This window comes from Ornithorhynchus anatinus, chromosome 1, assembly GCF_004115215.2.
Source record: "Ornithorhynchus anatinus isolate Pmale09 chromosome 1, mOrnAna1.pri.v4, whole genome shotgun sequence".
Classification (NCBI taxonomy): domain Eukaryota; kingdom Metazoa; phylum Chordata; class Mammalia; order Monotremata; family Ornithorhynchidae; genus Ornithorhynchus; species Ornithorhynchus anatinus.
The window spans coordinates 160,965,372-160,980,572 of NC_041728.1; the positions used below are offsets into that span (position 1 = coordinate 160,965,372).

General features: G+C 43.0%; 1 protein-coding gene and 1 non-coding gene across 4 annotated transcripts in view; one reads left to right on the forward strand and one right to left on the reverse strand.

Moving 5' to 3' along the window:
• Positions 1 to 15,201, reverse strand: part of ZBBX (zinc finger B-box domain containing) — a 106,150-nt gene that overhangs the window by 19,564 nt on the left and 71,385 nt on the right. For all 3 annotated transcript variants that reach the window (XM_039913274.1, XM_029067858.2, XM_039913275.1), the window contains 3 exons: positions 13,686 to 13,855; positions 10,138 to 10,454; positions 8,101 to 8,263 (listed from right to left, as the gene is read on the reverse strand). In XM_039913274.1, the coding sequence (XP_039769208.1) occupies positions 8,101 to 8,263; positions 10,138 to 10,454; positions 13,686 to 13,855 (650 nt within the window). The remainder of the gene's footprint in view (positions 1 to 8,100; positions 8,264 to 10,137; positions 10,455 to 13,685; positions 13,856 to 15,201) is intronic.
• Positions 14,689 to 14,826, forward strand: LOC114817262. The gene has a single exon (XR_003765115.1). It is a non-coding gene; the product is annotated as a small nucleolar RNA SNORA7 (small nucleolar RNA).

The window sequence follows — 15,201 nt, forward strand, 5'->3', positions numbered from 1 at the left end:
TGAGCATCTGTATTGCTGCTTGGTGCCATAATTTATGGGCTGAATTGTGACTACCAACTGTGTCTGCTGTGATTTGATCGGGTGACAGAATTGCACAGTGAGCATGGTTGAAACTTACTGTTCCAACAATATCTTCTCTGAGCAAAGATAACTGAGTTATCCTCTGGTAAAGAGATGGGAAGATTAATAATAATAATGGTGGTTTTTGTTTAGCGTTTACTATGGCCAGGCAGCGTATTAAGCACTGGGGTGGATACAAGGAAATCGGGTTGGACACAGTCCCTGTCCTGCATGGGCCTCTCAGTCTGAATCCCCATTTTACAGATGAGGCAACTGAGGCACAGAGAAGTGAAGTAGCTTGCCCAAGGCCACACAGCAGACAAGTGGTGGAGCTGGGATTAGAACCCGTGCCCTTTTGATTCCCAGGTCGGTGCTCTATCCACTATGTCAAAGTGTGTCATTGACAGAATAGTTTTTGTTTACTTGTAGACCGTGCCCATGGAAATACAGTAGAACACCTTTTCCGACTCCTTGCAATTTAGAGTAAGCTCTGCTTCCACCAATGGTTGAGCAGGGCAAGGCAGTATGCATCGCCATCGAGATTTGCACTTGTCATTTGTAGAGCAGTGGTGAATCTGTAGTGACTCACCCAAACTCTCTCGCCCTACCTCCCTGGACCCAGAGTCAGAAGCTGTGAGGCAGTGGGCAGGGGCAATGAGGGCAACCTGTGCCAAAGAAGACACGATCTGAGTCAATCGGAGTCATCGTTGTGCTCTCACCCACAATGTGTTTCCTCACTCATACTTCGCACCTCTAACGCTAACTTTCCTACTGTACCTCTATCTCATCCATCTCACTGCTGATCTCTCACCCATCTCCTGACTTTGGACTGGAACACCCTCACTCCTCGTATCTGACAGATTATTCTCGCCCCCTTCATAGCCTTATTGAAGGCCCATCTCCTCCAAGAGGCCTTCCCTGACTAAGCCCTCTTTTCCTTTTCTGACACTTTTGCATCGCCCCGACTTGCTCCCTTTATTCATCCCCCCCCACTTCCAGCCCGACAGCGTTTATGTCCATATCTATTTATTTAGTTATATTAATGTCTGTCTCCCTGTCTAGACTGTAAGATCATTGTGGGCAGGAATTGTGTCTGTTACATTACTATATTGTATTCTTCCAGGTGCTTAGCATGGTGCTCTGCACACTGTAAATACGACTGAGTGACTGGCCGATGCGACCTTTAAAGTAGTTTGGTAAGTGTCAGGGGACAGGGAGGGAGTTGGGGGTCTTTTCAATTGCTTTGCAGAAAAGCAGGCAAGAAGCAGAAACAAGGGATGAAAAATTAACAAAACAACAGTAATAAAAATATGCCTTTATCCTTCCATAGAGATAGACAGGATTGGACTCTGAAAATAGGCCGCCAGAGGCAGGTGGAGGTGGACATTTCAGAGAATGGCACAGTACTATCAAACAGTTCCTTCTACCTACGGGCCTGAACCCAGCAACCATTTAACAGCAAACCAATGAGCCGATGCAGATAGACTTCCCCGAGACAATATGCATCCAGCATCCTCATTTGTGAGCTTCATCCGTCTCCTTCTTCAGGGTGCGCAGCCTTGCCTGGCCTGAGATGACCAATCAGTCAATCAATGAAATGAATTGAGTGCTGTGTGCAGGGTACTGTAATAATAATAAAAATAATAATAATAATGGCATTTGTTAAGCGCTTACTATGTGCCAAGCACTGTTCCAAGCACTGGGAGGGATACAAGGTAATCAGGTTGGCCCACATGGGGCACAGAGTCTTAATCCCCATTTTGCAGATAAGGTAACTGAGGAACAGAGAAGTTAAGTGACTTGCCCAAGGTCATACAGCTGATAAGTGGTGGAGTAGGGATTAGAACCCATGACCTCTGACTCTCAAGCTCGGGCTCTTTCCACTGAGCCACGCTGCTTCTCTGTACTAAGCACTTGGGAGAGACCAATACTCTCCCAATTCCCTCAGTGCCCCTTCTCCCACCCTCTGCTCTACCCCCTCCCTGCCCCACAGCACTAGTGTATATATATACATATTTATTATTCTATTTATTTTATTAATGATGTGTATAAATCTAGAATTCTATATATTTATTTTGATTCTACTGATGCCTGACTACTTGTTTTGTTTTGTTGTCTCTCTTCCCATTTCACAACTGTGAGCACGTTGTTGGATAGGGATTGACTCTATCTATTGCCGAATTGTACTTTCCAAGTGCTTAGTAGAGTGCTGTGCAGGCAGTAAGCGCTCAATAAATATGATTGAATGAATGAATGAATGAATACAAAACAGTCATATCGATCCCACCCTCAAGGAGTTTACAGACTCCTAAGGGGGATGGGTATTAAAATGAACTCAGATAAGAGAAGCAGCAGAACATAAGGATCTGAACTTAGGTTCTTGGGCTGGGGTGATTTCCAAAGTCAGAGATCCAAGTACACAGTTGAAGCAGAAGGGTGCTGTAAAATGGGGATGAAGACTGTGAGCTCCATGTGGGACATGGACTGTGTCCAGCCTGATTTGCTTTTATCCACCACAACAACTTAGTACAGTGTCTGGCAGATAGTTAGCACTTAACAAGTACTATTATCGTTATGATTATTATCATTATTATACAATTCCTAGATGACAACTGTTCTTGTCATAAAGTGCCCGAAGAAGAGGCACAGTTATAAGACCATCATAGTGGGGAAAAAATAAAATAGTTGAGAATGACATAGTCTCCTGCACATGAACCAGAAATTATGGAGGAGGGAAAGCATGCACCTCCAGAACTTCCCACCCACCTTTCCAGGCTATGCCAGTGGATGGACATGGAAGTCAAAGAATAAAAATAGCAAAACATGGAGAGAGGTGGCTTACCTGTGTGGCCTCCCAAGTCTAGGAGATCATTGCAATGTATTTCCCTGATAACTTGGATGCTCTCCCCTATTTAATCACTCTGCCCTGCCCTTGCCATTCCACTCATTTCCAGGCCTAGTCCTTAGAGATTTCCAAACGAGACAGTCAGGATCCTCATAAAAACCCTAGCCGAGAGATTCAAAAGCAGTTCCTGTTGTCCTTAGAAGCTTCACCTCAGCAGGCTTGAGAACCACACTGTGTTTAACCTTTCCTCCTGGACCTGTTGTTCTGCTTCGGTTTAACTATCCCTGTTCTCTCCTTCCACAGTGATCTCTGATTTCTGGATCCCTCCAGGCCATCAGGTTGCACTTGAACTCTTTACCCATCCTTCCCTCTTTCGAAGTACGAGTCAAACTTTCCAGTTCTGCCCTGAGAACTCAGCTCCATCCCTCTGCAGTCCCTCTGTGAATATCACCCCACTAAACCACAGCCTCGGATCATTTCACTCAACTGAGTGTGCTCTCTCCAATATTCCCCACCATCCTTTCTGTCCATAGCCCCCTCATATCCCTTGTTCTCCCTACTAAATTAAGTAAAGGTTAGTGGCCTTTAGTGGGATCACTAGCAGCCCCTCAGTTATACAACCCCTGTTCCTCCCTCCCACCCCATCCCTCACCCCCAACGATCTAGCCACTTACTTCATTATGAAAATTAACACTATCAGGTCTGAGGTCCCCAAGGTCACCCCTCCCCCTTCTCCATCTCCCCCGCTCCCAACCTTCTCCCCTACTTTCCCATCCTTACCTGCAGTATGCTCAGAGGAGATCTCCTCCCTCCTCACAAGTGCCAACCCCTCCACCTGTGCTTTGGACCCCATTCCCGCTCACCTTATGAAAACTATCGCCCCTGCCCTTCTCCCCTCCTTAACCTCTATCTTTAACCACTCACTCTCCAATGGCTTCTTCCCCTCTGACTTCAAACATGCCCATGTCTCCCCCATCCTAAAAAAGCCCCTCTCTCAACCCCACTTCCCCTTCCATTTATCATCCCATCTCCCTCCTACCCTTCCTTTCATCTACACTTGCTGCCTTGAATTCCTCAACTCCAACTCTCTCCTGGACCCCCTCCAATCTGGCTTCCATCCTCTCCACCCCACTGAGACTGCCTCTCAAAGGTCACCCATGACCTCCTTCTTGCCAAATCCAATGACTCCTACCCTATCCTAATTCTCCGCGACCTCTCGGCTGCCTTTGACACTGTCAGGCATCCCCTTCTCCTCCACAATTTATATCACCTTGGCTTCACGGACTCTGTCTTCTCCTGGTTCTCCTCTTGTCTTTCTAGCCGTTCATTCTCAGTCTCCTTTGCGGGCTCCTCCTCCCCCTCCCATCCACTAACTGTAGGGGTTCCTCAAGAGTCAGTTCTTGGCCCTCTTCTATTCTCCATCTGCACTCACTCCCTTGGTGAACTCATTTGCTCCCATGGCTTCAACTATCATCTCTATGCAGAGGACACCCAAATCTATATCTCCTCCCCTGTTCTCTCCTCCTCCCTCCAGGCTCATATCTCCTCCTTCCTCCAGGACATCTCCATCTGGATGTCTGCCCACCACCTAGAATTCAACATGTCTAAAACTGAGCTCCCTATCTTCCCTCCCAAACCCTGTCCTCTCCCTGACTTCCATCTCTGTGGACGGCATGACCATCCTTCCTGTCTGACAGGCCCCCAACTTTGGTGTCGTCCTTGACTCAGCTCTCTCATTCACCCCACACATCCAATCTGTCACCAATACCTGCCAGTTTCACCTTCACAATATCGTCAAGATCCGCCCTTTACCCTCCATCCAAACAGCTATTGTGTTGGTACAAGCTCTCATAATATTCCAACTGGATTATTGTGTCAGCCTCCTCTCTGATCTCCCTTCCCTCTGTCTCTCCCCACTCCAGTCTATTCTTCATTCCGCCACCTGGATCATCTTCCTACAGATACACTCTGGGCATGTCACTCCCCTTCTCCAAAACCTCCAGTGGTTGCCCATCAACATGTGCATGAAACAAAAACTCCACACTCTTGGCTTCAAAGCTCTCCATCCCCTTGCCCCCTCCTACCTCACCTCCCTTCTCTCTTTCTACTGCCCACCCCATACACTCCGCTCCTCTGCCACTCACTTCCTCACTGTCCCCCGTTTACGCCTATCCTGTCATTGACCACTGGCCCACTTCCTACTGCTGTCCTGGAATGCCCTCCCTCCTCACATCCACCAAACTAACTCTCTTCCCCTCTTCAAAGCCCTACTGAGAGCTCACCTCCTCCAGGATGCCTTCCCAGACTGATCCTCCCTTTCCTTCTGCTCTCCCTCCCCTCCCCAAACCCTCTGCTCTTCCCCCTTCCCCTCAGCACTGTGTTCATTTGTATACATTATTTATTACCCTATTTATTTTGTTAATGAGGTGTATATCTCCTTGATTCTATTTATCTTGGTGATGTCTTGTTTTTGCTTTGTTCTGTTTTGCTCTGCTGTCTGTCTCCCCCATTTAGACTGCGAGCCTGTCATTGGGCAGGGATTGTCTCTATCTGTTGCCCAACTGTACATTCCAAGTGCTTAGTACAGTGCTCTGCATGTAGTAAGTGCTCAATAAGTACTAGTAAATGAATGCATACAACCCCACCTGACCCCCAGTCTTTCATGTCAGTCAATGTATTTACCGAGCAGAGCACTATACTGAGCACTTGAGAGAGTACAATAAAAACAGAGACATTGCCTGCCCATGACAAGCTTACAGGCTAGTCATGCTCAGAGTTAGCTGCTCTAGCCCACTATGAGCTGTTCCTTTTGCACAAACGCATTGTCAGTATATGTATTCCCTGCTAACAGTCAGGCTGGTAGGGGACGCTCGTTGTAAGCCCTTGTGTTTGAAGAGCTCTGGTTCCTTGGGGTTGCTAGGCAACCAATTATACAGATTGTGGCCCAACATGGGAATGGACTGGAGATGAGGATTCTAGTCTTGGGCCCTGACAGCCACTATCAAGCATGGCAGAAAGGGGTCACATATTAGAGGAGCAGAGCATGGGCCTGGGACTCATTAGGACCTGGGTTTTAATCCCAGCTCCTCCACAAGTCTATTGTGTGGCCTTGAACAAGTCATTTCACTTCTCTGGGCCCCGATTACCTCATCTGTAAAATGGGGATTAAGAGTGTAAGCCCCGTGTGGGACAGGGACTATGTCTAAACTGATTAACTTGCATCTACCCCAGTGCTTAGAACAGAGCTTGGCTCAACAGATCTCCAGCCTTCACCTTCACTTCTAAAACAGCCCATTTGGGCAGCCATCTTCATTGTGGGCAAGTGAAAAAGAAGTCTTCCTAGACATAGTTTAAAAAAAAATCAAAACATTACCAGACAGGCCTTCTCACTACTTCCTCTGCCGGCTCACCACCTTGACTGTGGACCTCAACCTTAACCATTATCATCTGCTTCATCAAAGCATCGGTGCCGGGAGTTGAAATCATGCCCTCATAGGGCAAAGGTAGTGGAGGCTCATGGTCTCCTGAGCCTCAGGGGTTGGGGTAAGAGGGCAGCAAACTCAGCATGAACTACCCGGCTCCCATCAGATCCTTTACACTTCAAATCTCTCATTCCTGACTATCTCCACTTCAGTTCACTTCTTGACATCCCCACCTTTTCACATGACCAGTTGTGGTCCATCCATTTCATTCTTTGAGCACTACCAATGTGCACAACACTGCATATGCACGTGGAAGAGTACAATACAGTAGTAGTAATAGCATTTCTTAGATGCTTACTGATTGCAGGCCACTCTACTAAGTGCTGTGAAAGAATACAGGCAGGTGGTAGACACAAAAACTTTCCCTTGGGGGTAGACATCACTGCTGCTTTCAGTGACCCATAGTGACATCATGGACACATCTCTCCCAGAATGCCCCCCCTTCTTCTGCAATCATTCTCGTAGTGTATTGGGCAGGAAACATGCCTACTAACTCTGCTGTAGTGTACTCTCCCAAGCATTTAATATATGGGTCTGCACCCAGGAAGCCCTCGAAATTACCAGTGACTGATAATTGCATCACAACTCCATAATGAATTGTTTCACCACTTTTTTCCCCATCTTCAAGGCCTTTCTGATATCATATCTCTTCCTCCAGGAAGTTTTCCACAATTAATACCTCATCTCCCCATTCCCGGAACTGCTACTTCCACTCCACTTAAATAGTAATAATAATTCTGGTATTCATTAAGTGCTTACTATGTGCCAGACACTGTACTAAACGCTGGGGTGGATACAAGCCAATTGGTTGGATATAGTCCCTGTCCCATATAGCGCACGCAGTCTCAATCTTCATTTTACAGATGAGGTAGATGAGGCACAAAGAAATGAAGTGACTTGCCCAAGGCCATGCAGCAGACAAGTGGCCGCAGAAAATCGGGATTAGAACCCATGACCTTCTGACTCCCAGGTTCGTGCTCTATCGACTACGTCACCCTTTCCACACCCATAACATTTCTACATATCTTTATTCTACTCCCTTAAGTTCTTAATAGAGTGTACAGCAAGTGCTCAATAAATACCATGAATTGATTGATTGACTGGTCTTCATATTCTACTGCTTCCATTTACCTGTAATTTATTTTAGTGTCTTCTCTCCCACTGTAAACCGTTGAGGACAATGGTTTATGTCTACTAACTATTGTACTCCCTCAAATATTTAGTAGAGTGCCCTACACAGAGCAAGTGCTCATTAAATTCTATTAATTTATTTAGATATTTTTTAAAATGTCATCACTCACTCATCCAGGATGAGTTAAAAATTTATAATAATAATAATATTAATAATGGTATTTGCTAAGCGCTTACTATATGCCAAGCACTGTTCCAAGCATTGGGGTAGATACAGGGTAATGAGATTGTCCCACACGGGGCTCACAGTCTTAATCCCCATTTTACAGATGAAGTAACTGAGGCACAGAGAGGTTAAGTGACAGGCCCAAAGTCATACAGCTGACAAGCGGAGGGGCTGGGATTAGAACCCACTACCTCTGGCTCCCAAGGCCGTGCGCTATCCACTAAGCCATGCTGCTTCTCAATTTATGTCAGGCAAGTAGGCAAAATGTTGATTCCTTCCTTTTTCTACCTGAAAAGTGGGAACAAGAATGGCCTCTATGAAATGTATCCTTTTATGATTTTTTTTAAAAATAATACCTGTAAATGTAATTGTAGTGTTGGGAGAGCAGCATTCTGAACCACCTGAAAGAAATGGGCTGGTTCTTCCTTTCACAGAGGTTGCACCAGCAAGAAAGAATCTTTCGAGTCCTTGATACTGGTCAGATACAGGTTTTCTTCTAAGGGCTATTTCTTGTAATACCTAAAAAGTGAAATGTACAACATGGGTAAAGACTGTTCATTGTTATGGTCCTGAAGAAACACTTTCTACCGTATTCTGTGAAAAGGTCTAGTTCATTCAGTCATTCAATTACATTTATTGAGTGCTTACTGCATGCTTACTGCGTGCAGTTCTAAGTGGCCAGGCAGGGAATTATCCATTTAGCCAAACAAAATAAATACTTTTATTTTCTTAATGGCATTAGTTAAACACTTAGTATGTGCCAAGAACTGTACTAAGTGCTGGAATAGATACAAGGCAATCAGGTTAGACACAGTTCCTGTCTCACTTGGAGTGCACACAGTGAGAGATCTTCCTTTCACTTCTCACTTTTTCTTCTTTGGTTGTCTTCCTTTTGCTTCTCTCTTAATCCCGGCATTAATTAGGGGGCCAGATTGAGGCTGGGGAATTTGAAGCATCTCAACTGATCTACCGCAGATGTAGCTACCAATAGCTTGAATGACAGCATGGCCCTATACATCCAAATAACTCTGAAATAAAACTCCTGTCTGTCTTACTCATTATTCATTCATTAATTCATTTAATCTTATTTATTGAGCACTTACTATATGCCGAGCACTGTACTACGCTCTTGGAATGTACAATTCGGCAACAGATAGAGACAATCCCTGCCCAACAACAGGCTCACAGTCTAAACGGGGGAGACAGACAACAAAACAAAACAAGTAGTCTGGTGTCAATATCATCAAGATAACTAGAATCATAGATCTATACACATCATTAACAAAATAAATAGAGGAATAAATAATATATACAAATATGCACACCTGCTTTGGGGAGGGGAAGGGGAAAGAGCAAAGGAAGAGAGTAGGGGGAATGGAGAAGGGAGGTGGGAAGCCTCCTGGAGGAGGTGAGCTCTCAGTAGGGCTTTGAAGAGGGGAAGAGAGTTAGTTTGGCAGAGGTGAGGAGGGAGGGCATTCCCAGGACAGTGGTAGGATGTGGGCCAGGGGTTAACGGTGGGACAAGTGCGAATGAGGGACCATTAGATTACAAAATCCTTGAGGGCAGGGGTCACGTTTACTATATTGTATTGTACTCTCCCAAGAGTGCTCAGCATACAGTAAGTGCTCAAGAAAAAAAGATTGATTGATTTGTTGAATGCCGACAGATTGCAGGCGTACTAGTATGCCTAATATTATGTACTAGTTTCAGAGATACTAACAGCACAAAGGAATATATTTTTATAGTATTTGTTAAGTGTTTACTAGGGATCAGGTGCTGGGATAGATACAAAATAACTGGAGATTGGAGAGAGTCCCTGTCCTCCTTGTACTGTTGAGGAAACTGGAAAAGAGAAGTTGAGGGATTTGCCCAATGTCACAGAAAAGCAATTTGCAAAGTCAGGAGTAGAATACAGGTCCTCTGACTCCCTGGTTCTTGCTCTTTCCAATAGGCCAAGCTGCTTTATCTTTTTTTTGAGTAAATTTATTAGAAATCTAATAGTGCAGATCCATATCAATATAGTTCTAATAAGAAGCAATTCATGCATCATAGTTTTTAAGTTATGAAACTGAATTTCATCAATTTGGGACAATTTATCTATCTAGATATGTGAGAAAATAACATATAGAAAGAGATAGTGATCTACATTTGCAGTTTTCCTGAAATACCATATAATTACAAAGAAATATTTTAGCCATCATTTAATTTCAGGTCATATATTCAATATCATTTGTACCAGCATTTCTAATTGAGTCCCTAAGCTGGTAGTGAATATCATTATTGCGTATTCTGTTGTAATTGTGTACTCACAAATATTAACAATAAATTTCTTTAATATAATTTTTAAGAGAACTGAGCCTTTCCAAAAATAATTAAGCATACTATAACGTTACCTTTGATGGCTTTGAAAGTTCTGGAATTTCTACATTAGCACTGTCTTTCAAATTGCTAAATTTCAGGTATTCTTCAGTATTTTGGTAAGTTCTTGATCTAGAGGAAGAAGGATCAAAATCTGTATTAAACAGATATGAGGTTCTCTCAGGTGTCAGGCTTGAACCCAGAAATGCATCATGTTCAACTTTATTGCTTTTCTTCTGTCTTAAATATCTGTCAGAAGGATTGCTGGGCACCATTTCTTCTGTGTTGGTGGAGAGGACATCAGCATTTGCTCGTTTTTGCAATTCATCTGGGAAAGTTTTTGCTGCAGATACTACAAATGGGAAATGAAAATGGGAAAAATGATATACTCTAAATTGCACCACATTCCTGGCAATACATAAAATACTAATTAAAATTCCATAAAAAAGCTGATTTGCATCAAATAATTCTACATGTATTTCCAGCAATCATGTAATTTTCACCCAAGTAACAGGAAGCTCCAGGAAGAATAAATATTTACACTATTCTGCCAATTATCAATTACCAGTGCTAACAGAGAGAGGCAGAACCTGGATAAATGAAAACATGATTTCACTTTAGCGACTGGTTTCAACCTCTTCTCCCAATCTACCTTCACATGAGCTATTAATGAGCAGAAAAATTCAAACCCACTGCATTTGGCTTTATCTCCCTTCCTCAACTGCCCTCCAATGGAAAAGTAGTCAAGAGCCAGGTAATTGAATTTACAAGAAAAAATAACTTGGATAAATTTGCAAAATTCAGACTTAGAGATATATAAGCACTGGCTGCATATTAATTTAATAGACCACTGAATTATCCCTGTATTTAAATATTGCCTTCTAAAAAAAAGAAAAATCTATAAAACCCTTCATATAGGGTTGCCCATCTTTGAAAATAGTATACAATCCATTAGCTAATATGGATATGATCAATTGTGACTATGATTAGAAAAACATTTTGCCATAACAGATTTTTCTGGAAGTAAAAGATGCTATGACTAAACAATTCTGATGGCAGAGTTCAGAAGAGTATTCTTTTTTTAACAAATTACCTCATCTAAAGCATGTTCACACTGAGTAGTGTTCTGGATCATTGAAGAATGGAGTATATAGACCTCCTCATTATATAACCAGTGCTTTGTTTTTGATTTAAGCAGTGGGTAAAATTTTTGTAAGAGAAAAGAGACTGCCAAAGGTATATCTCATAACAATATCTCAGGGTGATATTTTCCTGTAAAAAAAACTTGCCTAAGCTACTAAGATTTATAAATCCTACATAGGTCATGCTGCCCTCTATGTACTAGTACACAAGACTTGTAATCTTGCATTAAAGTCCAGTTGCCAAGAAAAGAATATGGTATCAGAAAGAAGCTTCAATAGGAGAACTGCCCCTAAATGCCCCTAAAAATTAAAAAAATGCCCCTAAAGTTAGGTGAAGATCCAGCCTAAATGACGTCATTGACTCTTTCAGTCAGTGGTATTTATTGAATCTTCACTGTGCGCAGAGGACTGGACTAAGTGCTTAGGAGAGTACAACAGAGCAGGCAGTGTAGCCCATTGTCTACTAGACTGTGAGACCATTACTGGGCAGGGATTGTTTCAGTTTCTGAATTTTGCTTTCTAAGCACTTAGTATAGTGCTCTGCACACAGCATCATAAATATGATGGATATGGTGAAGGTGGACATTAAAATAAATTTGGATACGAACATAAGTGCTGTGGGCTGAGGGTGGGTGAATATCAAGTGCTTTAAAGGTACAAAATCAAGTGTCTAGGTGAAACAGAAGAGAGACAAAGTAGGGAAAGTCAGGAAAAGCCTCTGGAGTAGATTTTAGAAAGGCTTTGAAGGTGGCAAGAGTGGTGGACTGTCAGTTTCTTAATGGTACTTGCTAAGTGATTACCCTGTGTCAAGCACTGTTCTAAGCACTTGGGTGGATACAATTTATGAGGCTGGACACAGTCCCTGTCCCACGTGAGGTTCACAGTCTAAGTTGGAGGGAGGAGGATTTAATTCCCATTTTACAGATGAGATATCTGAAGCACCAGAAGTTGTGTTTTGCCCAAGGTCACTCATCATGGAAGTGGCAGAGCCAGGATTAGAATCCAGGTTTTCTGAATCCCAAGACCATACTCTTTCTACTAACTAGGCCATGCTAATTCTCATGAAGGAGAAGGGAGTTCCAGAAGGGAGGGAGGATGTGGGGAATGGGTCAAAAGCGAGATAGACAAGATCAAGGAACGGGAGTAGGTTGAAGTTCGAGGAGCATGGTGCTTAACTTAGATTGTAGTAGATAAAGTAGGAGGGGAAGAGTTCACTGAGTGCTTTAAAGCTGATGTTTAATGCGGAGGTGGACAGGCCACCACTGGAGGTTGTTGAGTACTGGGGAGATGTGGACTGAATGCTTTTAAGGAAAAATGATCTGGCCATCAGAGTGAAGGGGCGGAATGGGGAGAGACATGAGGCAGACAGGTCAACGACAAGGCTGATGAGATAATGTTGAAAATTTATGAAAGTCACGTGTTTTGAAATGGAAAATATTGTGAAGAAATCTAATCAGGGATGTCAGGACTAAGTTGTCTTTAATTTGTCCTGCTTGAGATAGTTCACGTTATTAACTGTGAAGTCTCTCACCCTTGTCTGCTGTGTGAGCTTGGCAAGTCACTTCACTTCTCTGTGCCTGTTACCTCATCTGTAAAATGGGGATTATGATTGTGAGACCCATGTGGGATAGCATGGCTTAGTGGAGGCTGGGCTTGAGAGTCAGAGATCATGGCTTCTAATCCTGGCTCTGCCACTTATCAGCTGTGTGACTTTGAGCAAGTCGCTTAACTTCTCTGTTCCTCATTCACTGCATCTGTAAAATGGGGATTAAGACTGTGAGCCCCACATAGGACAACCTGATTATCTTGTATCTACCCCAGTGCTTAGAACAGTGATTGGCACATAGTAAGCACTTAACAAATACCATCATTATTCTTCTAGACTGTGAACCCATTGTTGGGTAGGGATTGTTTCTATTTGTTGCTGAATTGTATTTTCCAAGTGCTTAGTATAATGCTCTGCATACAGTAAGCACTCAATAAATACAATTGAATGAATGACAGGAACAGTGTCCAACTCAATGTTTTGTAACAACCTAGTGTGTAGTACAATGCTTTACACACAGTAAGTGCCTAACAAATACCGCTACTATTATTATTATTATTATTATTTTAGTATTATTAGTATTCTATAACACCAGTGACTCTGACTAGTAGATGCAATAAGATATAAACAATCTTATCAAATGTTCTCATATACAGAGTATGATGACTTTTACAAAGCAAATATTGCCTTATCTGATGAAAATTGTTGTCAGAAAATTGAACATCCTAAATTTTCCTTCCTATTTCTTATATCCTCTAGATGTGATTGATTTTCCAAATGAATGATTACAGTTTTAAAGCGAATTGTTTACTCCTGGAAACCTTCATAGAAATTCCTGAAAATATGTGTTGTATTTTCATGAGTCGGTGTTGATGGAGAATGAAATAAAATTTACCTTTATGAATCTCTTTACATGGCAGCGGATCTGTGCCACTACAAAGGGTGAAGGGGTCAGTTTTTTCTTTAATTAAAGCAGAATACAAACAGTCTACACTTAGATGTGTTGAAAGCCATAGGGGTGCTCCGAAATGAAATCCATTCTTCTGATACTCAGGCACTCTCCAACTTCAAAGTTCAGTATCATAAAAGTGGATTTGAAAGAAATAAAAAAGTAAGGGTGAAATCTCTGGGTTAGAAACACAATTATGTATTTTGCTAGTACTGATGTTGCAGAGCGGTGGGAACTGCATGCAGAGGTATAGGGTGCTATACAGTCTTTTTGTTTCAATAACTTTTTAAAACTCTTCTGAAAAAAAAAGATCCAACTAAATTCAAAAGTAGGCTCAATCATTGATCAAACTGATTCTCCCCCTTGTATAGGAGGAAAAGAGGGTGGACAGTGTCTCTGCTGATTTACAACGAATACAAATGGGAAAATATATTTCTTCCCTTGTATATTTCCCTTGCACCCCAGCCCAAAGGGTTTTCTGGGAGGCTGCTAAACTTCAGCGAGGCTTAATGGAAAGAGCATGGGCTTGGGAGTCAGAGGTCATGGGTTCGAATTCCAACTCTGCCACTTGTTAGTGGTATGACTGTGGGTAAGTCACAACTTCTCTGTATCTCAGTTACCTCATCTGTAAAATGGGGATGAAGACTGTGAGTCTCACGTGGGACAACCTGATTATCCTGTATCTACCCCAGCACTTAGAACAGTGCTCTGCACATAGTAAGTGCTTAACAAATACCATTATTATTATTATTATTATTCCACGGCAATCTTGCCTCTAACATGGACTCTACCCTAATGTGCCCCTGCAATTCTCTAACGGGGCTCTTAGGGGCTAGACATGGTACTGGTAGTCATCGTCATGAGAGTAACAATAATATTAAGAGGAAAAGGAGTAATAATACCAATAATAATGGTAGTGGTAATAAATAGTAAGAGCAGTACTCATAGTCCCCTCTCAGGGTCACACCTGGAGAGTTCCCAGTCCTCTACCAGTCTTGATTATGGGAGGGAGAGTCAAGCAGAGGCCTAACCATTCCATTCCTAGCTTGGCCAGTGGCTAGCAAGTGGAAGGCCATCTGCCCCAAGTCAAAACTCACCAGTGCTGGGGAGCAGCACTATGGGAGAGAATCGAGGGAGGAGACTCAGGTTACTGTGCATAAGGAGATGATGGTGAACCACTTCCATATTTTTACCAAAATTCTAAGGATACAGTGCCAGAGCGACTGCAGTTGGAGGTGGGGCTTTCTGGGAGAGATGTGTCCGCGGCGTCGCTGTGGGTCAGAGATGACTCTATGATGTAAGGCAAGATAGGTACTTGTTGTAGTAGGAGAAAGAGGAGTGTGGTCAAATGGAAAGTGCGTGGGCCTAAGAATCTGAGGACCTGGGTTCTAATCCCACCTCCGCTGCCTGTCTGCTGTGAGACCTTGGGCAAATCATCTCGTTGGGAGCAGGGAATGTGTCA